The following is a 22,899-nucleotide window of genomic DNA, read 5'->3' on the forward strand; positions in this document are numbered from 1 at the left end:
TCAGATGCTCCTAGAAAAATGTTCTCTCAAGGCAGAAGTCACTTAGTGTTGTGAAGGTGTCAAAGAAAGTCTCTATGCTGGGAAGACTCACCACATACTCATCATCATACCCATCCTCATCTGGAACTCCAGTGTTAGGGTCACAGTCCCGGACTGTAAACTTCATGGTGCAGCTAAAGGAGCCTGCAACTGGAGGAGAAGGGAGGCAAACCTGCATCAGTGGGGAGTGCAAGGGAGACGTTTCCATCATTTCTTAGGAAGTGCCATCTGTACTCAGCACTGTGTTCCACATTTTCCAGTTAAACACACATGCCCTGTTGTCTGGGGTAGTGGTTCTCAAAAGCAGCCTACAAGCGGGTCAGAAAGGCAGTCTCACAAAGCATGAATGTAAAGTCTATTCCACGCTGTGGGTTACAGCAGTACAGGAATGATAACATGGGCAGACTGTTTCTCTATTGGTATGAAGAAAGCAGCAGAGAGGTACTTTTGGGGGCTTTTTGCCATGCCTATCAAAGGGGCCTAAATGTTGAAAAATAAATATTTTGAGAACCACTGCTGTAGGACCTGACCAAAAAAAAAAAAAAAAAAAAAAAAAAAAACAAAAACTGTGGTAAAAAGCATACAGGTCATCAGATTAACATTGACCAATCTCATCAGCATCTCAATACTATCTTTAGATTGTGGACTGATGGCGGGTCCACAGATCACCAGAGAGAACTTGCTTATCTGTCAACCTTCAGCCTAAAGTGAGTAGGTCAGTAATGAGTTTCTAGTATTGGTAAAGTCAGTGTCTTAAATGGAAAAGCAAGTGGGCAGTTGTATGTTTTCACACAAGTGGTGTTAAGTAATAAGAAATGGAGGTGGGGGTACATTTTTGGAAAGTGAAGTCTTTATAAACAGTAAAGACAGTATTTTCTGAAATGTTTGAAGGAGGGGATTTAGCAAGCAGGGATGAAGAAAAGGCATTTAGGATCTTGTCTATGGTCTGGAAAAAGCTTATAGGTACAAAAAATATTAGATATTGGGAGAGTTAAAAAGTTATTTGGGGGATAGGCAAGGAGAGGAAAGAACAGGCTCAGATGTGAAGACCATATATGACAGATTGGGTAATAAGACTTTCATCTGCTCAGTCTTGACTTTAAATTCCATCCATTCATCCATCCACACCTGTAGTGACTGTCAATACATGTTGACATTACACGTAAAGGTATAAGCTTATGTGCCAGACACTTGGATAAAAAGATGACTGAGACATGATCTCTGTCTCTAGGAGCTGTCTAGGAGTTAAATAAGTGTGTGGGCTGTGTGTGTGTGTGATCTATCTATGACTTTACAACTCAATGCCATAGATCCTTTAAGTTTTAAGAGAGTGCCATGTGAGGGTGCAGGATTAACAAATAGCCTGGGAAAACTGTAAAAAATGTGAAACGATATAATAATTTAACTGGCTCTCAAAAGATGCAAAAGAGCTTTGGCAAGCAGAGGAAGATGTACAAACAGGCAAAAGGAAAGAGGCCAGAAAGTCCACCGGGCAGCTGGAAACAGTAAGAAGCATGCTAATGCCTAGGTGCTGAGAAGATAATTTGTTTAGGAATAAATTGTAAAATACCTTGTATTTCAAATGATTTTCCAACAGGCTCTGGTGAGCTGAGGCAGTCAAGAGATTGAAAGGTTAGAGATAAGCTAGATAAGGTGCCTAATTTAAGCCACTGGTGGGGACTATGAAGAATGGGTTTGAATTCAGAGAGCAGATGGATTCAACAGAATATGCTGAAAACAGACGATGGCAGTGGGTTTTCCCATATAGGAAAAAATGAACCTATCAAGCCTGCAGAATCAATTTCAATGCCATTAGGGGTTGAGAAAAGAACGACTGTGGTTTAATTAGGATAGGATTTTCTTCAGAGAGAAGGGGAAAGAAGTGAAAGTTAACACAAGGCCAGAACAGGTCAGGTGAGGCATTTTTTTAAACCATGAAAGAGATACAGAATATGGTAGGGGAAAAGGTCATGATCAAGTTAGAATGAAGAGTCAGGAGAGACATTAAGCAATAGAATATAGCAACCCAGTGTGGTTCCAATTAAGCAGAGAGGCTACAGCAAATGAGGAGGACAAAGAGACAACATCAGGTATGAAGGCAGATCACAGACTGGGCACAGGGGCTGAGTTTTATGTGGAGGTAAAGACAGAAGACACTTACATATAAGGACCTGATACAGAGAAAGAGATTAAGGAAGTAAATAGGAATGGTGTTAGTAGAGATAATGTTCCTGAAACCTTAGTGGGAATTTTTTTACTTAAATGGTTTGATTGATACAATGAGAGGTTACAGGGATCTAAGGAAGTCTAGGCAGTAATCTATCGAAGCTGCTGGAGAGGATGACGAAATGGGGCAAGGAGGCAAGATGCGGGGGCCTTTCCATAGCAAGAAAATACTGAATGCACTGCCATAATGTAAATATGAGAGTTACACAGACAAAGCAAGGCAAATACCAAAGAGAATCAGGAAAGAATGCCCTGAAGATCTGCTATTAAAACTGTTCTCTGAAATTAAGCTTGTCTTGTGAGGATTCACTGAAAATGAGAGTCAACCATTAAGGAGATTTGTATGAAAAAAACCCAGCGAATTAGAGAAAAGATGGATGCCGGCAGCTAAGACAGGAGAGGGACATGTGAGTTGGGCCAGGGTACAGAAAATGCAGTGTGGCAAAGGGCAGAGTGGGAAAGGTGGGAGGGAGCTGCCAGGTCTCAACCACCTGGGGGAGACCATGACAAAGTAAGAGACACTTATGAGGTATTTCCAGAAAGCTTTGTTAGAATAATAATTAAAGAAAAGGGTATGTCACTAGGGCAAAAGATTAGAAAGAGGGCAAAAGAGATGGATCTGTACAGGCTAACTGCAGCAGTCTATGCAGGTCTGGACTGAACTGAGAAGGAATGGGTGCAGCATAGCGTGTAGGACATCGAGGAAAGCTGGGCAGTGAGTGCCAAAATAAGCAATACACACCTACCTGGAAAATCGTGTTGAGTCTGTGGGAATGCTGTACAAATGGTGGGAGGGAGTTTTTCTCTAGGACAAATTCAGAAAGGGAAGGAGGAATGGTACTGGAAAGCAACATTAGAGTTGTCCTCAGATGAAAAGGAGTTGGTCACTAAGGAATGACACACATCAACAGGAAGGTAAGACAGCATTGCTGGGCCAAAAGTCATAAGAGAGTATGAAATAAGAGACTGGAAGCAAAGGAAAGAAAATATTACATAAGGAAGGGCCTACTGGCAGAGCAGGTGTGGAATAAAGATTTAGAATGGGGTATCCTGTCTAGGTCTAAATGGTCGGCTGCATGGGAAATACACAGAAAGGGTTAAGGAGCAAGGAATTCAGTAGGAGGCAGCAGCAGACTAGCTCTTAAAGCTTTTGAGGGAATGGCTAATTAAAGGACTTGCTTGATAGGAAAGTTATAAACTGATGAATGCTGATAAAAAGCTATAGATGGGCCGGGTGCGGTGGCTCACACCTGTAATCCCAGCACTTTGGGAGGCTGAGGCGGGTGGATCACCTGAGGTTGGGAGTTCAAGACTAGCCTGGCCAACATGGTGAAACACTGTCTCTTCTAAAAAAAAAAAAAAAAAAAAAAAAAAATACAAAATTAGCCGGGCGTGGTGGCCCATGCTTGTAATCCCAGCTACTTGGGAGGCTGAGGTAGGAGAATCACTTGAACCCAGGAGGCGGAGGTTGTGGTGAGCTGAGTTGGTGAGCCTTGTTAACTCTCCTTGTTAATACACAACTCTCCTTGTTAATATACAACTCTGACAATTTAACATGAGCCGAGCCCCATTGCACTCCAGCCTGGGCAACAAGAGCAAAACTCCATCTAAAAAAAAAAAAACAAAAAACAACAAAAAAGCTATAGATGGCAACTTTAGAAATATTAGGCTTGATTTATTAAGAGAGTGTGAACATGTAGTTTGTCCAGAGAATGGATTATTGCTACTAGATGGGGAATGGGTGATTATGAAGAGTGAAGTAAAAAAGTCTATATCTATTTCTGTAGAGATGGTAGGGCCGGGTGCAGTGGCTCACACTTGTAATTCCAGCATTTTGGGAGGCTGAGGCTGGCAGATCATTTGAGGTCAGGAGTTTGAGACCAGCCTGGCCAAGATGGTGAAACCCCGTCTCTACTAAAAATTTTTGTAAAAATACAAAAATTAGCTGGGCATAGTGGCACATGCCTGTAATCCTGGAGGTTTCAGTGAGCCAAAATCACGCCACTGCACTCTAACCTGGGTGACAGAATGAGTCTCTGTCTCAAAAAAAGAAAAAAGAGAGAGATGGCAAGTGAGAGGATGACTGACAGTTAAGATATCGTAGACTATTGCACAGTGTTCCACTGAAGTTGCCTAGAAGTTACTCTGCTATGTGAGGATTGGCTAAAAGTGAGAGACATTTCCTAGGGAAACATGAATGAAAATATCACAGGGGAAGAGAAAGAGAAGATGGAGGCTGGAAGCTAAAAGACGAAAAGATGTAGGATTTAGGCTGGAGTGTGGAATATAAAGTGTGGGTAGGGGCTGGGCACAGTGGCTCATGCCTGTAATCCCAGCACTTCGGGGGTCTGAGACAGGTGGATCATTTGAGGTCAGGAGTTTGAGACCAGCCTGGCCAACATGGTGAAACCCCATCTCTACTAAAAATGCAAAAAGTAGCTGGGCGTGGTGGCAGGTGCCTGTGATCCCAGCTACTTGGGAGGCTGAGGCAGTAGAATCACTTGAGCCCGGGAGGTGGAGGATGCAGTGAGCCGAGATCAGGCCACACTGCACTCCAGACTGGGTGACAAGAGTGAAATAATTCTGTCTAAAAAAAAAAAAAAAAAAAAAAATATATATATATATATATATATATATATATATGTATGTATGGGTAGGGAAGGGCATTAAAGAGGGCCAGAATGAGGAACACCAGAAGATGGCAGAGCTGCATATGCAGTAGAGAGATGTGAGTTAAGCTGGGTTACAACCAAAGAAGGAAAGAGAATACAAAGAATAAGTAGATAAATAAGAACTGGTGTCATGAGGAAGTGCCATCTGGGAATCTTTGCTTGAATGATGTTTGAAGCGACAAGTGTGACCAATAGAGTGAAAGGTCAAGGAGTTTAAATGGAATGGATTCTTGCCATAGGCAGTGGCAGGAACCCTATGAAGGTCTGGAATGAACTGAAAGTGCAAGTGTTTTCAGAGTAGTATGGAGGTGACAAGGAAGAAAAGACTAAATTCATGAGAATGATACACAAGATGATAGCTGAAAAAACAAGTGACTAAGTAACAGTGGTTCTACTAGGGTCAACTGGGGAAAATAGTGGAAGAGCCTGCAGAAGAGACGGAGTCATTTGAAGATTGGCAGGTATTGACGGGAGGGATACGGCCCCATAAGTGTAAGATTAAATAAGGAGAGACTGGAAACTGTGTAAAGGGAGAACTATACAAAGAGTAGGTAAGCGTAGGTGGAGTGGCATGGACAGGTAAAATGAGGAAAGTGTTTCCCAGAATGGGAAATCTTGTAAACCCTTAAAAAATGTGGGTTTATTCAGTCATATGTTGGCTCTTAATTGCAGACTTTGAAAAGCAGTAGATACAATGGAAGAAGAACAAGTGCTTGAAAAGTAATGGGAAGCTTTTGTGAGAAGTTTAATGACAAGGATTAGAAGGAGATGGATTAAGATGAGCCCTAATAGGGCAGCACTTAAAGACACCAGGATAGATCTTTGAGTAGTTTGTAGAATGGATGACTAATATTGGAAGAGGAGTGGCTGGAGATCATGTTGGAAACCCATCTCAAGGGTAAAACTTCTTTGTTTCCAGGTACAGATGGTAGATGAAATTTTACTCTATATAATTAAGGGAGGGCAAATCACCAAAGGGGAGAAACAAATGAATATCATGTAAGTGCTGTATTAAAGTTACTCTTAGAAGTTACTCTGTCATGTGAAGATTTTCTACAGATGAGAGACAGACACTAGAGAGAATTTGGCTAGGAAGTGCCATTCAGGAGGAGACAGAGTCCATCTGAATGAAATATGGATGACAGCTAAAAGAAGGGAGGCTGAAGATAAGGTAGCGTACATCTTTAGGGCAAGATAGGTAACAAGGAGAAAAGGAATAGCAGAAAACATTAAAGTTGACTCCAGATGAAAAGGTCATTTGAAGAATGGCAGGACTGACTGGAGAGATAGTCCCATATTTGGGCCAAAAGACATGAAGAGGGGTTAAAGCTAAGGGGAGCATTAAATAAACTAGATAATGATTCTGAAAAGGTGGCGTGGTAATAAGAAAGACCACAGCGCCATAAAGATGCCCGGAGAATCCTGCCAGATCTCAGAATGGGCCCAACTGGCCAAATTCAGTGGGTGTAAGGCCAGATTGCAGTGACTAGTATATAGGAGAGAAGGAAAGACCTGAATAGGAATGAGTCAGTAGACTTGGTCTTGATGCCTTAGTGGGAGATTTTTAATTAAAGGGCTTGGTTGAGGGAGAAGTTGAGAGCAATGCTTCTTAGAATGTGTTACATGGCACTATCTAGGAATCTGTTAGAAATATGAATTCTTTTCCCCTCCCCCAGACCTAGTCAGTCAGAAACTCAGGGTGCATTAATCTGTTCTCACATTGCTATAAAGAAATACCTGGGACTGGGTAACTTATAAAGAAAAGAAGTCTAATTGGCTCAAGGTTCCACAGGCTGTACAGGAAGCATGGCTGAGGAAGCCTCAGGAAACTTACAATCATGGCGGCAGGTGAATGGTGGGGAGCCAGCACTTCACAGGAGAAAGATAGAGAGTGGGAGGAGGTACCACACACTTAAAACAGTCAGATCGTGTAAGAACTCTATCACAAGAACAGCACCAAGGGGATGGTGCTAAACCATTTATGAGAAACTGGCCTCATGATCCAGTCACCTCCCACTAGGCCCTACTTCCAACACTGGGGATGACAATTCGACATGAGATTTGAGTGGGGATACAGATCCAAACCACATCATGGGGTAAGGCCCTGCAGCTTGTTTTAACCAGCTGCAGTTGGAGAACCACTGCTTTAGACAAAGGCAGGCTAGGAACAATTCTGATAAAGAGCCTCTGCTAGCAACTGTCGTGTTAGGGTCAGCTGAAAATTAAAAGAAGCAACTGAAGAGACTTGAATGAAAGGAGAGGAGAGACGGAAAGAATGGAGGTGATGGAGGGTACAAAAGGGAAGGGATAAATGAATGAGGCTGGAGGCTGAACTTGCAGCACAGTAAGCGGGCCAGTGAGGAAGGGCACTGAAGCATGACAGGATGAGGAATACTGGGACGGGGAGAGTAGCAACTCTGGTAGAGTGATTTTATGTTAATCCAGTCACAGCCACTCAAGAAGACAGAGGAAGGAGAGAACGTGGCTAGGTAAGAATTGAGGTTATGAGGGGTCTGTTTATCCAAAAGACAGTACTGAATCTATGGAACTGACATACACCGAGTCTCTGAATGAAGGAGGGATACCGAATATAGTTTTTATAAGGCAAAATAAAAAGGTGTACAATAGTGAAGTTAAAATTGCTTCCAGACGAGAAGGCATCACTTAGTATTGACCAAAAAAAGTGTCAATGATACTAACTGGAGGTATTTGGCACCATACTTGGGCGAAAGTCATGATGGAAAATAAAGAAGCCAGGTTAGATGCTATCTAAGGGGAAGGGAAGGCTTATCTGAAGAGTAGAAAACTGGTTTTGAATGAGGGAGAGAGTGGGGATATGAGGGGAGGAAACCTCAAAAAGAATATGTATCCATCACTATGAAAGGTTAGGCTATACAGGGGAAGCCTCCAAAGGGAAATCTGGAAAAATGTTCTGAGAGGGACATTAAGGATGTACTCAGAAATTAAGAAAACATATTAGGACTTGCCAAAAGTGAGAGAAGCAACTGAGGAGACTTACATGCAAAAATCACACAGAAGGAGAGAACAAAAGATGGAGGTTGGATGCTAAATAGGGAGAGAGAACGTGTGAATGAGGTAGGGGGCAGAACATGCAGTGCAGAAAAACAACAGATATGGAAGGGCATTAAAGAGGGCTAAATGGGAATATTAGGAAATGAGAGTTGGGAATTTGTCAGAGTTGTGTATTAACAAGGAGAGAGTAAGGTAAGAAGGTGGCAAAGTAAGAGCCAGGGCATAAGGTTTTGCTGTCCAGGAAGCTTTGTTGGAAAAATGTTAGAAGTAATGGGTTTGGTCAGTATGGTGAGAGGTGAGAGAGGCTAAATGGGATGGGCATAAAGGGCAGGCCAGTGGCAAGAATCCTATGAAAGTGTAGGCAGATCTGAGAGCACAGACAAATGCAGTGGAGAATGTGGCACAGGGCAGAGGGCAGTGGGCTGAGCAGCAAGTGCCCATGGGGAGGGGAGTATCCAGAAGAACCCACTGAGTCCCTAAGAATGACACACAGGTGACAGCTGAAAGAAGGAGGGACACAGAAGATACAGCAGCATGATTCTCTGGGGCAAAATGAGGAAGAAAGGAATGGAAGAAGAAAGTGAAGAGTTCCTGCTGATGTGAGGGGATGACTGGAGGAAAGGCAGGTATTGACTGGGGGGTAAAGGAACCATTCTTGGACCAAGGTTATGATGGAATAAGAAGGAAGAGAGAGCTGGCTAGCTGAGTAAAGGACCATCATATAAAACAGACAGAAGTTAAGAGTAGATGGAGTGGCAACTAGGCAGATCAGATGTATTTTTAAAAGGGGAAACTGCTAAGATCTCAAAATGGGCCCAAGTGGTCAAATTGGGTGGGAAGGCCCAATGGTAATGAATGGTGCATCTAACAGAGCTTCGGGGACCCAGGCAGAAATGGGAATTAGTAGATTAGCTCTTGATGCTGTAGGTAGAAATTTTTGGTTAAAAACTTGGTTAATAAGAAAGTTTAAGGGAGTTTTATTAAGATGAATTCTCCTAAAAAGGTACTGCTAGCAACCTTTAAATACATCGGTATTGACCATTTAGGGAGGGTGGGTGAGTAGTTTGTCTGTAGAGGAAATTAATTGTATTTCTTGAGGACTGGTAGGGAATCATGAGGGAAGTAAACCTCAAGAGTATAATGCTATATCCATTGCTATGATAATTTAATGCTAGTAGCCAAAATGGATAGGTAAGATATGATAGAGCATAACAGAATAAGAAGAAAGGATTTTTCATCTAAGTAATGGGAGCACTGTGTTAATTAGAGCAGGGTTCTGAGTGGTCAAGTTGCAAAAAGACAAATAAGCTGTGGACTAAAAAGAACTGGAATGGAGAAATCTGTCAAATCTCAGAAGGAGTCTAATGGGTTGAATGTGTGTTGTTGAAGATTGCAATGAGTGGTGTAGATGGTGAAGAGCAGCAAAGGCCTGAATACGAGCAGGAGCCAGAAAACAGACTAGCTCTTCAAGTCTTGATGGGAAGTTTTTTCTATTGAGAACACATATACATACATTTATACAGCATTGCAAATACAGCACTAAGTATTAATTATGGATATGTAGTAAAATTATGAAAATATGTATGAGGATAAGTATCAGATTCATGTAGTGATTTTCTCTTGGAAGGGATAGAGGTAAATGATTTTGGGGAGTGATACCGAGGAAGTCTCAACTATATGTGCAATATTTGGTTTCTTTAAAAAAGATCTGAAGCAAATGTAACATCAAGATAGGAAGAAGTGGGTGTATTCATTTTGGGGGAATGAAAAGTTTTAATTAAAGAGCTTTGTTGATAAGAAAGGGTAGAGGGGGAAGATCAGGGTGAATCTTGATTCAAAGCCACTGATAGCACCTGAAAGACTGGTTTGAGAGAGCGACTGGAGAGCATGGGTGAGTGGTTTATTTGGTGAGAAGATGATCTGTATTTGGTATGGAGCAGGTGGGTGGCATTGAGGGAGTATACCTCAAGAGTATACCTTGAGAAGAATGATGTATCCATCACTGTGATTATTGATGGAAGCTGATAATACTGATGTTAATATATATGACAGTGCAAATAAAGGAAATTAGGAAGAACTTGCTGAAGTATGGTACTAAGATTTGCTCAGAAAAGAAATATTATGTTAGAACTGGCTGTAAGAGCAACTATTAAGATATGTATAAAAAAGAGTGAGTAGGCTGGGTACAGTTGCTCATGCCTGTAATCCCAACACTCTGGGAGGCCAAGGGGGGCAGATCACCTGAGGTCAGGAGTTCGAGACCAGCCTGGCCAACATGGAGAAACCCCGTCTCTACTAAAAATACAAAAAAATTAGCTGGGTGTGGTGGCACATGCCTGTAAGCCCAGCTACTCGGGGGGCTGAGGCAGAAGAATTGCTTGAACCCCGGAGGTGGAGGCTGCAGTGAGCCGAGATGGAGGCTGCAGTGAGCCGAGATGGAACCACTGCACTCCAGCCTGGGCAACAGAGTGAGACTCTGTCTCCAAAAAAAAAAAAAAAAAGAGTAGAGAAGGAAAAAGTCGAGAAAAATTGAAGCTACAATTAAGGAAGGAGAAGACATGTTAGATTTAGGTTGGGGTGCTGAGCATGCAATGCAATTTTGCAAAATGTTAAACAGGGAAGGGTATAAGGAGGGCCGGGATGAGGAGCACTAAGAATCAGAATTACAAGTTCAGTGGAGTTGTATGTTAAGCTAGATACCAACCATGGGAGAAAAGGGGAGAGTGAGAACATAGCAAATAAGAACTGGAGTATTTGTTGCTGCCCAGAAAGCTTTGTTGGAAAAAGATTTGAAGCAATTGGTGGAGTCAACAGAATGGGAGGTTAGAGAAAGAATAATGCGACGGACTTAAAATGGGTCAGAGCAGGGATCCCAGGATGTCCAGACTGAATGGAGGGTGGAAAGAGATTAAGTACAAAGTGAGGAAGACGGAAGATGGTTGAATAGTGCTGAATATCAAGAGTGTACATATCATCCAAAAGAGATGTTTATATCCACTAAATGATACAGCTGAATGAAGAAAGAATGCTGGAGAAAATGTAAGGAGTTTGCAGCCAAAGGAGAAAGAGAAAAAGGAGAAAAGGAGTAGAAGGGAAATGTTCAGGTTGTCTGTAAATGGAAAGACATTATTTGAATAGTCACAGATATTGACAGGAAAAATGGCTGTTGCTCTATACTTAAGCCAAAGCTCATGATAGAAAAAAGAAACAGAGGATAGCAAGTCAATAAATGGGACGTTGTATGAATTAGAAAGCAGTTTTGAGTAGGTGGAAAAACAATAAGACAGATCAAGTATAAATTAAAGAAACAGAACTGTCAGATTGCAGAAGAACCGTATACAGAATGAGAAAAGATCAGGAGTCTGAAAAAGAATAGAAGTTGGATAGGCTGGCACTTGAAGTCTTAGTGGGAAATTTATTTCTTAAGTGACTGCTTGCTAGGGAAGGTTAGAAGGAGATGAATTAAGATAAACCCTGATAAGAAGCCATTGGTGGAAACCTTAAAAACATGAGGATTGACAGGTATAGATCGGGATTCTTTGTAGAACAAATGAATGCTATTTGTTGAGGACTGGTTGGGAATCATGATAAGGTTAACATCCAGAGAATAATCCAGCATTCACTTATTATAGAGTCAGTGGGTAAATGATTTGTAGAATATTTACGATATGGCAGGGCAGATATTCAAAGGGAGTTACAAAAGGACATAGCAGTAAGTATGATGTTAAATTGGCCAAGAAGTTAAGAAATAATGTTAGGATTGGCTGAAAGTTAAGCAACTGAGAAGACTTGTGTATATAAAAAAGAAAAAGGAAAAGGGAGAGGAGAAGATGCTTGGTTGGAGAAAAAAAATGTATGAATTAGTCTGGGTTTGGAATATGCAAGGTATGAAACAGCAAATATTATTGAGACCAGAATAAGGAATTCAGATATCACCAGCTATCTGCTCATACAGCCTAAATACTTGTTAATATGAAAAGATTTACATTATATATACATCTCACCATGTACTTAGAAAATCTGGTGCAGTGAGTTAGCATTCTTGTGCTAACAAAAACTTTTAGCTTGCACCCAAGCCTACCTGAGATGGCATATTTTTGCCGTGGTTCTTGTGCTGATAGGCTCATTCCCTATGCTGAAGGATGTTAAATGTGTTATGCATTATTCCTGTCATCTTCTCCATAATATGAGTGGGACAATTCAAGCAACTCATCAGTTGGTAAGTAAATATTTCCAAAAAACTTCTTGTTTTTATATTTTATTTAAAAATGTATATGCATTTGTTATTTATATTGAAAACATTCCATTGTTCCTTGCAGTATAAAAGGCAAATGCAATTATAGTCTTTATTATAGGAGACCATTTTGTACTACACACAAACATGTCTGCTAATGAACTGATGATATGTTAAATAATTAGGTAATTATCCTTTAAAATGGTGTATATTATGAAAAATACTTAAAAGTTTTCTTTTATCATAGTGTTTTAGTGATGATTGAGAAAATAGGTTGAGTTTTTTTAAAGGGAGATGGATAAGAGCTTTTTCAAATTTAAGATAATGCAATGTAAGTGTTTGCTACCAAAAATTATTATTCAAGCACACAGGATAATGAAAATTGCTTGTACTTGAAAAGTCGACTCAGGAAGAAAACTGTGTAGGCAGTTCTTAAAGGGAGAAAGAAAGGGACAAGATAAAATGATAACTAAAAATTGGACATAAGAGAGACAGTGTCCAGGAAAGTACATTTGCATTAAAAAGTGCAATTGACAGAAAGATTAGCGACACATTCAGTGAAGTGGACATAAAACAAGGCAAGTGGCAGGGATCCTACCAAGGAACAAACAGAGAACTAAAGCAGTTCAGCACAGTATGCTGGAAAGAAGAAATACCGAAAGGGACTGAGCAGTGAATGGCGAACAGAAGGAGGTGCCTGACAGCAAGATCTTAGTGAATACACAGGAGTGACACACAGTGTATGGGTGGTTAACAATGTGCTCTTCCAAGGCAGAAAAAGAAAAACAACAGAATAAAGGGAAAAGGCATTTAAAATTTACCTTAGGATGGGAAAAGTCATGTGAGGATGACATACGAAAAAATAAGATTTGCCACTATAATCGTATCATATGGAATAAGGAAGAAAACAAGTGATGGACACTAAATAAAAAGAGCACTGCATGGATTTGGCAACATTTCAGAGTAACTTAAGTAAACACAGGGCAAATCAGCTTCACAATAAGGAAACCCAGAAACAATGAGGTCAGAAGAACAAGAGCATAAATTAAGAAAAGAGTTATATGATTAAAGATGGACCAAAGATACGGAAGGGAAAAAGGGTGAGGTAGAAAAGAAGCAAGTCAGAAAACAACTATATGCATCAGAGTAGAATATTAGAAAAAGGCAAAAAACAAAAAAGGTGGAGAGGCACCGTAGATTGAGTAGTATATTTAAATGTGATTCCAAAAAGGAGGAAAGAAGTTCAGAAATGAGTAAAGAGGAACTGAGCTGAGACAGGGGAAAGGGAACCAGGAAATGGAATTGAAGGGTGCACATCCACATCTAGAAAGGGCTGCTCACTGCACCAGAAAGACAGTGGTAAACAGATTATAGTGGCACAGGGGCTTCAAAGTGTCAAAGAAGAGAAAAGAGGTGCAGAATGGATTGCCAAATGAGCTTCCAGGTAGGACTAAGAGACTCTTTAAGAAAATCCAAAAATGAGATGAAAACATCCTGAATAACAATGAAAAGATAAGAAAGATGCATGGATTAACAGTATGAATGAAGATAATGAAAATACTATAGTACAGTAAAAAGAATGCATGATGGGGATAAGAGGAGTGGGGAGTAACTGGAGGCAGTCCTAAAGGTGGAATCTTGCCACCTGTGTCACAGTATGTAAACTTCAAGGATAGGAAATATTAAAATAAGAACAGAAAATATTGTACGGGTGTGGAAGCTATCAGGCCGATATGAAGGGGGTTTAGAGTATAGGTTGCTTTCATGTACTGAAGGGTCAAAGTTTCAATGTAGATCTTTAAGAGAAATCCTTTTCAAGAGTCGGAGGGTGAGTGTGGAATAGAGAAACGGGGCGTGGGAAGAATGGGGTGGAAGGATGCCAGAGGAAGAAAAGGAAATGTGCAGAAGAAAAGGAAATGTGCAAAAGAAAGTGCTTCCATGGGAAGACTACCAGGTTAGTTAGAATGCGAAAAACACGAAAAATGCTAAGTAAGAAGTATAAAAAGCACATGAAAGAAGTAGTAAAAAAACGAACAAACAAAAACAGGTATAAAGGGGCATTCTGGCCCTTCAAAACAATGATCTTCAACAGTAAATGCAAGCACAAGAAGGCTCCAGGCTTGGGAGGCTGAGGTGGGTGGATCGCTCGAGGTCAGGAGTTCGAGACCAGCCTGGCCAACATGGCGAAACCCTGTCTCTACTTAAAAAGAAAAAAATCAGCTGGGCGTGGTGGTGGATGCCTGTAATCCCAGCTACTTGGGAGGCTGAGGCAGGAGAATTGCTTGAAGTCCAGAGGTGAGGGTGCAGTGAGCCGAGATCGCACCACTGCACTCCAGCCTTGGGCGACAGAGTGAAACTCTTGTCTCAAAAAAAAAAAAAAAAAAAAAAAAGAAGGCTCCAGGCCTCAAACGGGAGACGGAAGTGCAGGGAGTCCAGGTGGCCATAGGGAGTCAAGGTGGCTGTCCACATCAGTGATTCTTATCTGAGGTGGGGGGTGGGTTTCACCCGAGGGAGGGCTGGGGGCATGGACCCCCAGGCAGGCCTATCCAATCATCTGAAGGGTGAGCAGTGTTCAGCTCAGAAAAAGTAAAGGAAAAAAAAAGCAACCTCTAAAAGGAATATAGACAATAGCAAAAGAAGAAACCGAGCCCAAAAGATGTTTCTGATAGGCCGCCTTGGGGTCCTGCATCCTCGGGTGAGAATCACTGGTGGATGTGGGAGGATGGAGAGCCGGACAGACATGTGGAGTGAGAGGGGAAGATGCATGTGTGGCGGGGCTGATGGAGGCCATCAGGGTCAAGACTGTCAGGTGTGGGAACACAGTTCCCGACAGACCAGGACAAGGATGACAGCGAACAAATGGATGTAGCTGAAAAGGCACCGGGACCACGGTGGTGGAGCTGGGGTTTCCAACGCCTCGGTCCCAGACTCGAGGACTCAGGTGGAGGAGTGAGGCCCAGAGAAGGGCCCAGTGACTCAGAGGAAGTGGGCTGTGTGGGTGAGAGCAGAGAGCAGGGGATCTGTCGTTATGGGGAGGGAAGGCGCAAAGGGGAATGGAGATGGCATGGAAAAGAAAGCATCTTGAAGACATGGGCGCTGAGGGAGGAGGCAGGAGGAGGGTGGGACTGACAGGAGCACCCAGGAGGAGCGGAGGAGCCAGGTCTCAGGCAGGGCAGGAGAGTCAGGTTGAGACTGGGTGCGTTTGTGCTGGCGGGGCAGGGGGATGAGGGTGGGTAGGTGGAGGCGGGACAGCAGTGAGCGCTGATGACAAAACTGCTGTGGTGACAGGAAGAAGGTACGAAATTCACAGGCGCATGTTCCCCAGAGTGTTTTCTCAAGAATGTGAAAGAAAGGATGCAAAGGGAATTGAGAAGGTTTGGGGAGTCAGGGTTGTGGGGTGCTGGAAGGTACCCATAGCCTGGACCACTGGGATGTGGACACTGATAGCTGGGCAGAGCAGGTGGATTCAGTGCAGTACGTGTGATGCAGAGATGACTGCATCTGGCAGAGCAGCGGGTGCCGGGCCAGGTCAAGAAGGGAGGAGTACCTGAGATCACGAATTAGGCCAGTGGGAGAATCACAGATTGTGCTGAAAAAATGCAGGAGGGTGCAGGTGGGACAGTACCGTGCTATGCAGTTGAGGAGGAAAGCAGGAGAAACGACCAAACTGCGCCCCAGGGGCTGACTGCTGGGACATCAGGGGATGAGTTTGCAACACATGGGAGAGGAGGACAGAGGAGAGGTGTTCCCTAATGGGCAAGAAGAATGAGTCGGAGCAGGCAATGGAGCCCAGCAGCTAAGAGAGGAGAGCTTGTTGAGAGCAGGAGGGATGCGCTGCAGCAAAGGAGGCATGCCGGGCGCCAAGAGGGAGGGAGCGGATGCAGAGAATCCAGGGACTTTACCCCAGATGGGGCAAAGTGTGTAACGCAGTTCATGGATGACAAAGCATAGTGTGGGTAAGATAAGCAAGGAATGAAAGAGAGGTGGGAGGAGGCCAAGGGAGAAGCAGGGCATAGAAGTGCTGCTACCTTGGAAACACAGGGGACCACGTGTCAATGAAGGGTGTGGTGAGATGATGAAAGGTCAGGTGGATTGAGTTCGACAGAGGAAAGGACTGTGTCCGACATGGTGGAACAGACAAGGTAGGATGGTTTCAAACAGCAGATGGACTCAGTACAGCATGCTGGGGATAAAGAGGCTGTGGCAATGGTGGCAGCAGTGAGGGTAGGGAAGGAAGGATTGGATGCTGAAGACGAAGTGGAGGGTGTCTGGAAGAGAACAGTGGGAGAAAATGCGTGGATGAGTGATGCAAGGTTTTAATGTGAATCCTGAGGAGAAAAAGAGAGACGTGGGAGTGGGGCAGCCATTTGAGGTGGCGTATGGGATGCATGTTGGGTCAGGTAAGTGAACAGGAAAAGAAAGGGACTGAAAGCATTTAACAGGAGACAACCTCACAAATCTGTGGGGGTGATGAATGCTGGTCAAGGGGCCAAGGTGGAAAGGTGAAGGGGAATGCAGAGTTCTCAAACTGGGGTACTGACAGATCTCATGTGAAAAGTTGGTTTCATGACCGTCATCAAGGCCAGACTGTAGGATCAGAGCAGATGCAAGAGCCCAGGAATAGGCAGAACTAGGTCCACAGGAGAATGTGGGGGATGGGGACAAATGACTCAGGTTAAATGAAGGAAATAGCATCACTGCATGGTAAGATGGCACTGGGCATGGTAACCTCAGGGACTTGGCAATGGACTCGTGGTTTGAGTCTACTGTGTGGGTAGAAAGATGCTTGCAAATAGTGGAGGAGTAGTTAGGAACCAATGCAGAGGAAGCAATTCAGAATGATCACTGAATCTGAGCTTCTGCTGTCACGGAAGGCTAAAAGGATAGAGGTATAGCTTACAGCTGAAAGTATGTACATAGAAATGAAATAAAGTAGGCAAGGGAGAGTCTCAAACACAGTGGGTCTTGTAGTTGTAATGGGAGTTTAGATCAGTATCAGCTGGGTACATGGGACAGAGTATGGCCAAGGACTGGAGAGAGCTGGGGTGTTTGGTGCTGGAGTGTGGACTTCATTTATGGAAAACTTCATCTAGAGGAAAACAGGAGGAAAAGCAGAGGAGGACAGAGAGTGGGACCTATGTAAGAAGGTCTGAAATTCTACACACGGGTGTTGTGAAGGTAGTGCAACCAAGAGGGAAAGAAGAAATGAGTGACCTGGACAGCCTGAATGGGTAACGAAAGGGTAGATGTGATGGGCAGGGATGCATCAGCTCACTGGGGCCGCACCTGACGTAAATGGAAAAAAGGAGGTGAGGAAAGGAGGAAGAGAAGGAAGTGGCGGGACTGGCTGTGGAGTTTTGTGGGAGCCTTCTTGATGGGCCAGAAAGAAAAAGGAGAAAAGGCTGGAGTGTAAGAGGGGAAGGAAAAGGCAGCCTAAGGGAAGGCGCTGGCCTGAATCAGTGGAAGATCTGGAGGAGCAACAGAAAACAGTTCTTGAAGAGAAGGTGGGATAGAGAGAGGATGGAAAAGTTTGAGCAGTGAGGAGGGCAGGTCAAAGTAGTGAGCACATCCCTATGGAGAAGAGATGACTGAGCCCAATGAAGCAATAGGCCCTGGGTGGTTGAGAGAAATATGGGCCACAGACAGGCAGGTACCTTCCCTTGGCCAAGGAAGCAAGGAGAAGAAATGTGGACACAAGGGGAAAGGCTTCAAGAAACAATGTGGAAGTGGGACGATAAGGCAGCCCAACGGGGGAGTCACCTACAGAAGACAGGCTGGAGGGGCCCCCAGGGAAGGATGGAGGGCAGAAAGCGTGGTGGAAGGGAGCTGGGCAGGACAGCCACAGGCAGGACAGCCATAGGTGGAGCGAGGTGAAGGGGCAGGTCCCAGAGTAGGAACAAAGGAATTTGGAGTGCTCAGAGCAGCCTGCAAGGTTCGGCATGGGGAAGGGAAAGCATAAGAGGGGTGGACAGCAATGGGCAGGAAGGAATGACTGCTCTTAAAGCCTTGAACTTTGTTGCAAAGGTGTGAATCTTGGGCCAGGCTCTTTACTACGGATCCGGCGGGGAAGGGTGGGTGGTGGGGATGGGGTTCGGGGTGGGATTTGGGATTGGGTTTGGGAAGGGGTTTGGGTGGGGTTTGGGTGGGGGTTGGGAGCAGTGGGATTGCAAATGGGAAAGGGGTGGGGATGTGGGTGGGGGTGGGAATGGGGGTGGGGGGAGGCAAACCAAACTCTAGGCATTTGAAAAACCATCTTACTTAATTGAGCTGGTGGACTATTACATGTTGACTACTGGGGGTGATGGATACTGGCTAGAGAAGACCTCTGAATCCAGTAGAGTAGCTTCAGGTAGGGTGGAAGTTTAAAGTAAAGAGATTGAGGCAAACAGGAAGCCCCTGGAAGGACCTGATGGGTGTCCATAACACCTGACAGTCATATGGGTAGGTGGGGCCACAAGTGTGTCTGTAGGGATTTTAAAGAACAAATCTCTCATACAGAGTGGATTTTGAGACATGTGTGTTTCAGTGAGTAGACAGGGAGGAGAACAAGGTGATTTCAAGCAGAGAGTGCCTGGCATACATGGGGGTAAGGGAGGGAAATGCTAAGGTCTTTGAGTAGGAAGTGTAGCTGGAACTGCAAAGTAATAAATGCTGGAAATGGCAGAGTAAAGGCCAGGGAGTCAAGGTGGCTGTCCACAGCAGTGATTCTTATCTGGGGTGGGGGGTGGGTTTCACCCGAGGGAGGGCTGGGGGCATGGACCCCCAGGCAGGCCTATCCAATCATCTGAAGGGTGAGCAGTGTTCAGCTCAGAAAAAGGGGGAAAAAAAGCAATCTCTAAAAGGAACATAGACAATAGCAAAAGAAGAAACCGAGCCCAAAAGATGTTTCTGATAGGCCGCCTTGGGGTCCTGCATCCTCGGGTGAGAATCACTGGTGGACACGGGAGGATGGAGAGCCGGGCAGACATGTGGAGTGAGAGGGGAAGACGCACGTGCAGCGGGGCTGATGGAGGCATCAGGGTCAAGACTGTCAGGTGTTAGAACACAGTTCCTGACAGACCAGGACAAGGATGACAGCGAACAAATGGATGTAGCTGAAAAGGCAAACGGGACCACGGTGGTGCAGCTGGGGTTTCCAACGCCTCGGTCCCAGACTCGAGGACTCAGGTGGAGGAGTGAGGCCCAGAGAAGGGCCCAGTGACTCAGAGGAAGTGGGCTGTGCGGGTGAGAGCAGAGAGCAGGGGATCTGTTGTTACGGGGAGGAAAGGTGCAAAGGGGAATGGCGACAGCATGGAAGGAGAGCGTCTTGAAGACATGGGCGCTAAGGAGGGAGGAGGCAGGAGGAGGGTGGGACTGACAGCAGCACCCAGGAGGAGCGGAGGAGCCGGGTTTCAGGCAGGGTGGGAGAGTCAGGTTGAGACTGGGTGCGTTTGTACCCGTGGGATGTGGGGGACGAGGGTGGGCAGGTGGAGTGGGGACAGGAGTGAGCGCTGATGACAAAACTGCTGTGGTGACAGGAAGAAGGTACGAAATTCACAGGCGCATGTTCCCCAGAGTGTTTTCACAAGAATGTGAAAGAAAGGATGCAAAGGGAATTGAGAAGGTTTTGGGGAGTCAGGGTTGTGGGGTGCTGGAAGGTACCCATAGCCTGGACCACTGGGATGTGGACACTGATAGCTGGGCAGAGCAGGTGGATTCAGTGCAGTACATGTGATGCAGAGATGACTGCATCTGGCAGAGCAGCGGGTGCGGGGCCAGGTCAAGAAGGGAGGAGTACCTGAGATCACGAATTAGGCCAGTGGGAGAATCACAGATTGTGCTGAGAGAATGCAGGAGGGTGCAGGTGGGACAGTACCGTGCTATGCAGTAGAGGAGGAAAGCAGGAGAGACGACCAACCTGGGCCCCAGGGGCTGACTGCTGGGACATCAGGGGATGAGTGTGCAACACATGGGAGAGGAGGACAGAGGAGAGGTGTTCCCTAATGGGCAAGAAGAATGAGTCAGAGCAGGCAATGGAGCCCAGCAGCTGAGAGAGGAGAGCTTGTTGAGAGCAGGAGGGATGCGCTGCAGTAAAGGAGGCATGCCGGGCGCCAAGAGGGAGGGAGCGGATGCAGAGAATCCAGGGACTTTACCCCAGATGGGGCAAAGTGTGTGACGCAGTTCATGGATGACAAAGCATAGTGTGGGTAAGATAAGCAAGGAATGAAGGACAGGAGGGAGGATGGCAATAGACAAGGAGGATGTAGAAGATGCTGGCACCTTGGAAAAGCTGGGCACCACAGTGTCAATGAAGGGCATGGGAACTGATGAAATGTCAGGTGGATTGACTTTCAGACAGGAAACAACTGTCTCCAGCATGGTAGAACCAAAAATGTAGGACGGTTAAGGGTGACTTAAGATAGCAGATGGATCCAATGCTGCATATTGTGGATAAAAAGGATGGCAATGTTGGCAGCAGCAAGGGCAGGGCAGGAAGGGAGCTGACATCAAGGAAATGACTGCAGAGTGCAATCATTGACTTAGAAAGTGTCAGAGGAGGGAGTGGATGCTGAAGATGAAGCTGAGGGTCTCTGGAAAATAACAGTAGGGGGATGTGCAGTACATCTTAACTAGAAAAACAGAAACTGCTCTAAAGTCCTCAAGCCATGATGTCAGACTCAAGATGGGTCCAGGAAGTTGATGGACATAAAAAAGGACAGAAGGTGCATGACAGGGGGAGAATCTCATGAATTTGAGGGTCTCAACATTGGTAAAGAGGCCAAGTGAATAGAGGTGAGGCAGAATTCAGAGTCCCAAACTGAGGTGTCCGCAGATCTCAGGATACGTTGGTGGTATGCCTGGTATTAAGACCAGACCACAGAGGCAGAATGAAGCAATAGCTCCAGCAGCCTTTAGGAGAAAGTGGGTTAAGGGCCAAAGTGATTGGTTAAACAAAGGAAGCTGGTCAGCACTGCACACTAACATGGCACCTGCATAAAAACCACAGACAGGTAACTTTAGGGACTTCACAGTGGACTCAAGCAGACTGATCCCAGATTGTAGGTAGAAGTGTGTTTGCAAAGGCCAGAGGAGCTGTTAGGACACGATGCGAAGGAGACAATTTGCAACAATCACTGAATCCACGTTTCTGCTGTTTAAGGGTGGCTGAAAGGATGGAGGTATAGCTTGTAATGCAAAATATACGCAGAGGTTCATAGTGAAGCTGAGGAGGAGGGCCTTCAAAAGTTAAGTGGGAGATGTTTAGTTCAGTAGCAAATGGGCCCAGTGGGAGAGAGTATGCCCAGGGTTTGGAGAGGGTCAGGGTGTTGGGTGCTGGGATGAGGGCTTCATGTTTGGAAGACTCAAGTTAGAGAGCAAGAGAGGAGGAAAGGTAGAACAGGATGGAGGGCAAGACCTGTGTAAGAAGAAGTCTTAAACTGTAAACATGGGTGTAGTGAGGGTAGTGTGGCTAAGAGGAAATGGATCCAGATGGGCTTGATGGGGAGCAGATGGGCAGGCACGATGGCAGGGGTGCATCGGCTCACTGGGGCTGCATCTGAGGTAAATGGAAATAAAGGAGGTGAGGAAATGAGGAAGAGAAGGAAGTGGCGGGACTGGCTGTGGAGTTTTGTGGGAGCCTTCTTGATGGAACAGAAAGAAAGAAGAGGAGAAAAGGCTGGAGTGGAAGAAGGGAAGGAAAAGGCAGCCTAAGGGAAGGCGCTAGCCTGAATCAGTGGAAGATCTGGAGGAGCAACAGAAAACAGTTCTTGAAGAGAAGGTGGGATAGAGAGAGGATGGAAAAGTTTGAGCAGTGAGAGCAGGTCAAAGTAGTGAGCACATCCCTATGGAGAAGAGATGACTGAGTCAAATGAAGCGACAGGCCCTGGGTGGTTGAGAGAAATATGGGCCACAGACAGGCAGGTACCTTCCCTTGGCCAAGAAAGCAAAGAGAAGAAATGTGGATGCAAGGGGAAAGGCTTCAAGAAAGAATGTGGAAGTGGGACGATGAGGCAGTGCAACAGGGGAGTCACTTACAGAAGACAGGCTGGAGGGGCCCCCAGGGAAGGATGGAGGGCAGAAAGCGTGGTGGAAGGGAGCTGGGCAGGACAGCCACAGGTGGAGTGAGGTGAAGGGGCAGGTCCCAGAGTAGGAACAAAGGAACCTGGAGTGCTCAGAGCAGCCTGCAAGGTTCGGCATAGGGAACAGAAAGTGTAAAAGGGGTGGACAGCAATAGACAGGAAGGAATGGCTGTTTTTAAAGCCTTGAACTTTGTTGCAAAGGTGTGAATCTTGGGCCAGGCTCTTTACTACGGATCCGGTGGGGAAGGGTGGGTGGTGGGGATGGGGTTCGGGGTGGGGTTTGGGTCTGGGTTGGGGATGGGGTTTGGGTGGGGGTTGCATGGGAGGGCAGGGTTGGGAATGGTGGGAGTGGGGCAGGGCATGGGGAGAGGGAATCAGGGTGGGTGGGGGGTGGGGAGTGGGGTATGTTGAGCCAAGCCCCCAGCATTGAGAACACCACTGTATTTAACTGATAGATTATATATGTTCAGGGTTGAGGGTGATGAATTCAGGCTAGGGAAGACCCTGAATCCAGGGAAAAAAGAAAGTAGCCTCACGTAGGGTGCAAGGTCAAGGTAAGGGGCTGGATTCTTACAAACAAAAAGGATTATGTGGATCAAAAGGGAAGTCTCTTAGAGGGGGGCACCTTACCACAAAA

General features: G+C 45.2%; 1 protein-coding gene across 3 annotated transcripts in view; it reads right to left on the reverse strand.

The window, feature by feature from the left end:
• Nucleotides 1–22,899, reverse strand: part of COPG2 (COPI coat complex subunit gamma 2) — a 164,698-nt gene that overhangs the window by 2,208 nt on the left and 139,591 nt on the right. For all 3 annotated transcript variants that reach the window (XM_519383.9, XM_024358044.3, XM_054687707.2), the window contains exon 21: nucleotides 92–189. In XM_519383.9, coding sequence (XP_519383.3) covers nucleotides 92–189 — 98 coding nt within the window. The remainder of the gene's footprint in view (nucleotides 1–91; nucleotides 190–22,899) is intronic.

The sequence above is a fragment of the Pan troglodytes genome, chromosome 6 (assembly GCF_028858775.2).
Source record: "Pan troglodytes isolate AG18354 chromosome 6, NHGRI_mPanTro3-v2.0_pri, whole genome shotgun sequence".
Classification (NCBI taxonomy): Eukaryota; Metazoa; Chordata; class Mammalia; order Primates; family Hominidae; genus Pan; species Pan troglodytes.